Source organism: Cebus imitator, unplaced genomic scaffold, assembly GCF_001604975.1.
Source record: "Cebus imitator isolate Cc_AM_T3 unplaced genomic scaffold, Cebus_imitator-1.0 Scaffold367, whole genome shotgun sequence".
NCBI lineage: Eukaryota > Metazoa > Chordata > Mammalia > Primates > Cebidae > Cebus > Cebus imitator.
Window position 1 is genome coordinate 1,888,885 of NW_016107682.1, and position 9,141 is coordinate 1,898,025.

A 9,141-nucleotide genomic window follows, 5' to 3' on the forward strand; every position below is an offset into this window, starting at 1 on the left:
CATGTGTTATGATAAATTCTGAGACGTCTTTATTAAAAAGGAGAGAGAGAAGATGGTAGCTCAAGTACAGAGTGAAGAAATTATTTTTCCTGAGAGAAAACAGAAGCAGGCTTGCATACAGAGGCAAACCAACAGAGCAGAGGCAGAGCCTGAGGATGTCAGAAGTATATTTATACATCTGTTTCCTCAAAGAAATTGGGAGTTCCCCATGGAATGCCAGCAGAGGCACTCAAAAAGAGGTTTTGAAGTTGCAAACAGTGTTTGTAATTAGTGGAATAGAACCCCCAAGAACCAGAAAGGGTCTTAACAAAGGGAGCCTTAGGAGAGAGGGTGGACAGGTGCTTTCTCTGAGATCAAAGGGGAGTGGGAGATGATGAGGGAAAACACGGGGATATTTTGAATGCAAAAGAGGCCACACAAAGGAGCTGTTTGGCAGTGGAGGGAAGATTCTCATCAGCTGGCCTTGATCAGTGCAGTAAGGCAGAGGCGAGGTCACTGCCCACAGAGGGAGCTGGCAGCATTCAGAGGGCGCCAGCATGGAAGGGAGCTGAGGAAGACAGAAACCAGCTGTTGGGACCCATATATTTTGGAGTCAACCAGAGACACAGAAGAGGCCGGGCGTGGTGACTCATCTCTATAATCCTGGCTCTTCGGGAGGCCGAGGCAGGAGGATTGCTTGAGCCTAGGAGTTTGAGACAAGCCTGAGCAACATGGTGAGAACCTGTCTCTACAAAAAACAAAAGGATGCAAAAGTTAGCCAGGTGTGGTGGCACATGCCTGTAGTCCCAGCTACTTGGGAGGCTGAGGTGTGAGGATGGCTGGAGCCCAGGAGGTTGAACCTAGGGTGAGCCATGATTGTGCCACTGAGCTCCGGCCTAGGCAACAGAATGAGACCCTGTCTCAAAGAAGGAAAAAAGAGAGAGAAGAGTTTGGCTGAGTAACTATGATAACCCAGTCTGAAGTGTGGTCTATAGCGTGGTGCTTTAGGGCATGGTCCCTGGAGCCAGACTAACTGGATTTGGGTTTAAATGCAAGATCCCTTCCTTTTCAAAAGGTGGTAAGAATTAAAGTAGGTAATATATGTAAAACACTTGGAGAACTGCCTGGCACATTTGTAACCACTCAGTAATTAGTAGCTATTACTGTGATTGTGATTATTTTGTGATGGAACTAGTCATAAGAATTTTGTGATTTTTCTTAATGAAATATGAGGTCACCCAGGACACCAAAGGTAGAAAATAGTCATGATGTAAGGTGGGGACTGCAGGCTGGATACTAGCCCAGCAGGGACTGTGGGAGGGCTGTTGATGGAATCTGGTTCCTCACTAGGTAAAGCATGCAGTATACAGGAAGAAAGGTGACACATCTGAACTTGAGCTTTTGGCTGAGGAAATGCCCAGGAAATGATAATGAGACCTAAAATATTGCCATAAAAAATCATGACTACTATTTATGCATTCATTCCATTCCTTTGACAACATTTTTTTGAGCACCTACTGTGCGTCAGCCACTCTACCTGAAACTCCGTCCTCACCTGGTGCCTTTAACTTCTCAACAAGCCAATTAGGTAGATCTTAGCAAACCAGTTTTTCAGACAAAGAGATTAAATTTTGAGTCAAACCAAAAAGCTAATAAATAGCAAAACCAGGTTTCAAACACTGATGTGATTCTAAAGTTTATGTTTTTAAAAACTTCTGTATTTCATCTCCATGGTGGTGAATGCTTTTGGTAGGTGAAGAGGAATGTCTTAAGAGCAGGGGCTTAGGACTTGTAAGGTCAGACTGTTAGGCCCTTCCCATGGCTGCCGAGTTGACCAAGAATAATAGAAGAGGATGTGATACAGCAGGAAATGTGTAGCTGGCCCTGAAGTCCTGGAAGAAGGTGAAGGTGTGTTGTAAAAGTGTGATAATAAGAGGAAGTGTGGACTTTGAAGGAGATGAGGTGACAGAGGTAGAAGGTTGGAGCATCCCTAGTTTGCAAGATCAAATGCTTGGGCTGGGTGCAGAGGCTTGTGCCTGTAATCCCAGCATTTTGGGAGGCCCAGGTGGGCAGATTCCTTGAGGTCAGGAGTTTGAGACCAGCCTGCCCAACATGGTGAAACCTGTCTCTACTAAAAATACTGGGCGTGGTGGCTGGTGCCTGTAATCCCAGCTACTCGGGAGGCTGAGGCAGGAGAATCACTTGAACCCAGGAATTGGAGGTTACAGTGAGCTGAGATCGTGCCACTGCACTCCAGCCTGGGTGACACAGCGAGAGTCCAACTCAAAAAAAAAAAAAGATCAAATGCTTGCTCATTACTGCTGAGTTGGGGAATGAGTGGAAGACATGTACTTCATTGTCGGTCTTTGAGCCTCTGTGAGAAAGCCAGATGTTCTGTCCAGGTGAGATGAAAAGAGCAGATGTGGCAGAAGAAGCTGAGGTTGGGAGAGCATTCCAGAACACCATATCAGAGGCCAGTAGATGGGTGGACAGAGGGCTGGGGCAGGAAAAGGACTTAGTTTCCAGAGTTAGCAAAAGAAGTGAGGGGGCTGGGAGGCAGGCTAGAAGGGCCAGGTAGAAGACAGGCAGGAGAGCACTGCACACCTAGAATCTTGTGAAAGGGGGTTGCACCGCATTCCAAGAGGAATGTCATAAAGGGAAAGTCCAACTGCACTCTTACCTGCCTTGGTGTTCCCCACTCTTAAATGGCTTTCTCTCTGCGTTGGGTGTTGAGGAAAGGCGGCTATAGCACCACTGGAACAGGAAACGTTGACTGTTGTTAGTCTATTCCCTTGAACTCAGAGATATTCGGGATTACCAAATTGGGAAGAGCAAAGATATCTCCAGGTAGGTACTATTTCATTATGACCTTGTCAGGAGCCTGTAGTGACATCAAATCCCTGCATATTGGTACGATGGCTTTGACAGATTTCTGAGATCCCAGATTGTCCAGGTAGCAGGAACTGAAGAGGGTAATCTGGGTGGTCAGGCCGGAGAAATCGCCTCACAATGTAAGTTAGTGATTACATCAACTGTCTTTTAAAATAATTGATTGTTCCTTTTGACTCAAACTTGTGCTTCTCCAAATGTGTAATTTGAAAGGCTTTTATAGGGCATGGGGGAAGGAGGAGGGATTCCCTCCAGTTGTACCAAACAATCCTAGAAAGCCAATGGTGTAAACATGCAGGAATGAAGACAAGGGGTGTAGGGAGAAGAAGAGGGAGTCTATTTTTAAAGGTCTAGAGTGTGAGTAACTCCCAACTTTCATATGTGTATGAATTACCTGAAATCTTGCTAAAAGGCAGACATTGGTTCAGTGAGTCTGGTGGGACCTAGTGTCTGCATGTTTAGCAAACTCCCCGGAATCGCTGAGGCTGCTGGGCTGCAGACACACTTGAGCAGTAAGGACTTGCACTATGTAACTAGTCAAATGTTAGCTTCAAAAGATGGATTGTTAGTGAGGTAAGATAGCTGTTAACTAACCCATTAAGACATACTGGGCATTGATTTTATTCATTATAATAAGTAGTAGTATAACTATAATAGATGATTGCAAAACTTCAGAATTTGCAGGTTTCCATCCTGATTTTACCATTTTCTAGCAATAACACTTTGGACAAGTCCTTGGTCATCTCTGTGTTTCAGTTTCTTCCTCTGACAAAATAGGGGTAATGAGATCTGCCATGGTTGGTTAACCACAGGGTAATTGTGAGGGTCAGAAGAAACAGCTTAGTGAAAGTGCCCTATGAACTGAAAGTGCTGCATGTGTGTAAGCATTACTTTTATTACTATGTTACTTGAAGTTAAACAAACCTTACTAATTGCTCCCATTTCCACTGCTTATATTTTAATAGATAGATAACATTAGCAGGTGTTTGCTATTTACCTGACACCATGTTAAGTGCAATTTCACTCTCACATCTCTAATAATATTAGTATTACTAGTGTTAGCCCCATTCCACAGATGAAAAAGTGTGGCCCCCCCATACAATAAGATGATGCCCAGCTGTGAAGTGTTGATGCTAGAATTCAAACTCAGCTGACTTTCCAAAATTTAAGTTCTTATTTACTGCTTTCAACTGATTGATTGTAGCAAACACCAAACATCATAGGAGAAGGTCATAGTCTAGAACAGGGGTTGGCATGCTTCTTCTGTAAAGGGCAAGATAGTAAACATTTAGCCTTTCTATGCCAAATGATTTCTCTTGCAACCATTCAACTCTCTCATGGCAGTGCAGAAGCAGTCATAGACAGTTTGTAAAGGAATGAGTGTGGCTGTGTTGCAATAACATGTCATTTCTAGAAACAGGTGGCAGGCTGGATTTTGCCTGTAGGCCACAGTTTGATGATCCTTGCTCTAGAAAGTTCTGAGTTGTCTGCCAGGTGTGGTGGCTCATGCCTGTAATCCTAGCACTTTGGGACGCCGAGGCGGCTAGATCATGAGGTCAGGAAATCGAGACCATCCTGGCCAACATGATGAAACCCTGTCTCTACTAAAAATACAAAAATTAACTGGGTGTAGTGGTGCGCGGCTGTAATTCCAGCTACTAGGGAGGCTGAGGCAGGAGAACCGCTTGAACTCAGGAGATGGAGATTGCAGTGAGCTGAGATCATGCCACTGCACTCCAGCCTGGCAACGCAGCAAGACTCTGTCTCAAAAAAAAAAGAAAAGAAAATTCTGAATTGTCCAATATGGTAGTCGCTAGGCACGTGTGGCTATAAACTCAGTTCCTTAGTTTCACTGGCCACGTTTCAAGTGCTCAATAGAAACGTGTGACTAGTAGCTCCTGTATGGAACAGTGTAGAGAACATTTTCATCAACACAGAAAGTTCTATTGGAGAGCTCTGGTCTAGATCATCTTTGGAGGTGGGAGGTGGGAAAAACCTTTTTTATCAGTAGCTGCGAGGACATGGAGGCTCTGAGTCCTGGCTTTACTTCTTATATCTGACTAAGTAAATCACATCATCTCTGAGAGGCTCCATTATTACAAGCATAAAATGGGGATAATACGCTCTGTATCATGTTGTTGTGAGAACTGAATGAGAAAATATATGAAAGGCATTTTGTAATCTGTTAGGGGCTGCACAGACATAAGCCATTGTTAGGATTCTAATTGTTACGTAAAATGTGAGAGAATGTATGGAGGCAGAATTTGGGTAGGTGCCTGAATTGACAGAATATATTTTCTTTGAAATCACTCTTGGGGAAGCCATTGAGATAGATGTCAGAGCATTGTCAAAATAAGGAAATTTTATTCCTTTTATGGTATTCTAGTTTTTGGACCAGAAAAACAGTAAACAAGTCAGATTTCAGTGTCTGTTCACCTTTCAGAGCTTGGAATTCCCTTTGTAATGCTTAACACCTTCAGGAAACGGACAAAACTGTCCAGATAGGGGCTGCAATAAAATTGGCAGGCCATAGTGATCTTGCTGAGGGAGATCAAAGGTTTATTCTTTGTCACATTCAAAGTTAAAAAGAATGGCGCCATCACCATCAAAGGTTCTAGTTCTGTCCTGATGCTTCTCTTTCACAGGGGCCCCCTTTATACCACACAGGTCAAGAACAAAGCTCAATTCTGCCACAGAATGATCGACCAAGCCCTTGTGTGTCCAAATAGTTTTAACATCTCTGATTCCCAGGGCCTCCCTCCTCCCGGTTCTTCCTCCTGGTTGCTAGTCCCTGTTATAAATCACCCTTGCAGAAAAATGCCTTCTCTTCCCATGAGAGCCAGGCCAACCTCTAGTTCTAGGCCAATCTACAGCTATCACTCACTGGAATATCCAGAAGAGAAGGTTTCTTCCTGTTTGGCCTGGACACACCCGACTGATTTCTGCCTATAGCTAGGAGTTATGTTTTGCATCTGTCCTTTCCCTACAGCTTTTCATATGAGCTTCCCAGAGCCTATCTCACACATCTCCACCTTCTTTCCTCTTTCCTTTGCGTGTTATTTTTCATGCTACTTAAGTACTCCAGCAATTCAGTCCTCTGCTATCCAGAGAACACTCGCCTATCAGACTGGAATGAAGGTTCCTGTTCTTACATACAGCTGATGCTGGTGTATATTAGTTAAACCTTTTAGAAAGCAATTTGGAGATATTTGTCTAAATCCTTAAAAATGTGGGCAAACCCCTTTGACCCAGCAATTCCACCTCTAAGGAAGTATCTTAGGTAATTAGACATGCACTGAAAATTACTAAACAAAGATATTCATTACTGCATTACTTATACTACTGAGCAATTAGAAATAACCTAGTTTCAACAATGGAAAAATAATAAAACAAATACCAAATTTAGAAGCAGCAATAAAATGTACTAAAATATTAACAGTGCTTAAGTCTGGATATCTCTGGGGTTATCCCTGGTTACCTCTGAAGTACCAATGATTTTACTTTCTTCTTTTGCCTTTACTTTTTGCAATATGCGTATTGTTATATAATCAGAAAGAGGTTATAAAAATGAAAGTTCCCATTCTTCCAAGCTGGTTATTGTATATTCCTCCATTGTATTCTCCTTTGAGCATTGAAAATGCACGTTTAGCAGCTTAGACACTTCTCTAGAGGTGTGTCCTTGGAGATTACCACACAGGACTTTCTCATATATACTTGAGAAGAGAAACCTAAGAGCTTGCTTTGGGGTCCCTTACAATGAACAGCCAGTTTGGAAGGGTATAAATTAAAGCCAAACACCCTGAGGAAGATGTCAGCTGGTGTCAGCCAAGAGGATGTGGTTGCCAATCCTGACATAAAATCCCTGTTGTGGTTATTGTCCTTGCAGTGCCAGGGAAATGGCTCTCATGCCCACAAATCTAAATCACGAGGTGTCTCTGCAGGTGAAGATGGACTGCCAGGAACAACTGTTGACTGAGAGAAACAGTGGCTTTTTCCAAAAGCTCAATGTGACTAAAAGCGCAATGCAGGAGTAAGTCAGAACTGAGCTTGCAGAAGCAGTTTCTAGGGTTCCAACTGTAGACATTCTTGAACCAGTGGTATGCAAATGATGATATTTCCAGGTTCAGGGTCTAGGTTGGCAGTCTTTCCTATAATTTATCGAATTTTTATCTCAGGAACATTTACCGTAGTAGGCCTTTTGAGAAGCTAAAGAGGCCCACAGTCATAAACTGGCCAGATACCCATTTGAAAGGGTCTAGTTTTCTAGACGCTAATCTCAATCTGGGAAAATATGTTCATTGTTTTGTGGCTTCACTTTCTTTACCTGCTAAAGATCTAAGCCATTTAAAATACTTCCTGGCATTGAGGGAATACAAACAGTGGTATAAACACATATATACATTTGCTAGTACTTGTTAAAAATGCATACAAATTTAGCTATGATTAACAACCTTTTTAACTAGAAAAACATTTTTAAGGGAAAAAATTTTCCAAGAACCCCTCATATGGCAAGAAAGCTATTATGATATCAAAGATGTTCTTAAATGCATTTATAATTTATTGAAGGTAGTAGCATATGCATTTGAAAACTTTGGGCAGTTTTTCATATAAGTTTTTTTTTATGTAGGCAGTATTTATTCAGACTATAGAAATCTTTATAGATTCTAGGATCCCCTTCTAAGCAGGATGGATGTGAAGTGACTCAACTCTCTCTCGACCCTGACCACACCTCCACCCTCAGGGTTCAAGTCCCATAGACTGGGAACTACTTTTATAGACATGTATCACACATTTACTGTGACCCTTCCAAAAGCATACGAGAGAGAACATATAGGCTCTTCAGCAAAATATTAATAACAACAGTCTGGTAGGGAATGGACAAAGGCTATCAACACCCTTACTTTAGAAAATGAAATAAAAATGAGTTTTATACATATAGGTAAAGACACTCAACCTCATACATAAAATGAGACTAACACCAAAATGAGATACGAGTTTCAACATACCAAAGTAGCAAGTATCAAAAATTTCAGTAGCACATGGTTTTAGACAGGAGTGGGAAACCGGCACTCTTAACCATTTTTGCTGAGAGTGTACATTGATTCAACCTCTTTAAAGCATACTTTGGTTAAAATCTATCAAAATTTAGAATACACATATCTATTTATCTAGAAGTTCTACTTGTAGGGTTATTCAATAGATACACTGCACACATACACAACAACAACATATAGATGTGTAAGGATATTCATTCCAGCATTGTTTGTGATAGCAAATGATTGGAAAAATTCTACATACCTGTTAATAAAAAAACTGATTGGAAAATTATCATACAGCCCCACAATGGAATACCATGTAGCCATTTTAAAAACAAAGCAGCTCTGTGTGTACTAATATGAAATTGACTCCAAAATAGGTTAAAGAAATTCAAAGTATTTTTATGCACAGAATAGACTATATAAATATCACCCCCAAATATATTTTAAAGGGTCTATTCTGTATTATACGGAGAGACAGATATAGATATAGATACATGTATACGTAAACATCTCTGCTTATTTGTGCATAGAATCTCTGTTGAAAATAAAGAAGAAGCTAGTAAACATTGTGGGGAAGACAGCTGGGGGTGGAGATCAAGAGAGCATTGTAGACCTACTCTTCACTGCCCCTGACTAAACCATACAACGTTTTTAAACTCCACTTTTTAAAAAACAGGGTATTAATTTACTTATTTGTTGATTTTGCACACTTATCTATGCATACATATGTGCAGAGCTGCAGTTACTTTGGAATTTAGAATCTCACTGATAAATACTTTATGGATTCAGCCAATTGTTACTTATCCAGCCCTTCTTTTTCTACTTTGTGAGTTATATTATGTGAGGTGTTATTCACACAGAAAGAACTCAGTACAAGGATAGCAGGTGCTCCTTGGGGCTGGGAAAGTTCTCAGTGTTTTCCCTTTGGAAAGGAGTAGGGCAGGCCCAAGCTCTGACCCAAGGGCATAATAACAGCCTCTGTTTGGATTGTGTGGCTTGCAGTTTGCTAAAGGAAATTATCGAAATGGACCACATCTTAGATCAGATGATGAGGACGACATTACCTCTGAAAACCCTCAAACTGACTTTCTTCACAAGGTAGACACTGAAAATGGGTAAGAGAGACACTTAAATGACACAGTAGGTTGAAGAGAAGAACTTCACACCATGTATCTCAAAGTGGTAAGAAACTGTTTGAGAGTTTCCTCCTAATTGGTGCAGAACTTCAGAGCTT

The 9,141-nt window shown here is 41.5% G+C and overlaps 1 protein-coding gene across 1 annotated transcript in view; it reads left to right on the forward strand.

Annotated features, from left to right (window-relative positions):
- The first annotated feature begins 6,764 nt into the window (after positions 1-6,764).
- SMCO2 (single-pass membrane protein with coiled-coil domains 2) overlaps positions 6,765-9,141 on the forward strand; it is a 25,523-nt gene continuing 23,146 nt past the window's right edge. The window contains 3 exon segments of the mRNA XM_037730895.1: positions 6,765-6,898; positions 8,910-8,947; positions 8,950-9,005. Coding sequence (XP_037586823.1) covers positions 6,765-6,898; positions 8,910-8,947; positions 8,950-9,005 — 228 coding nt within the window.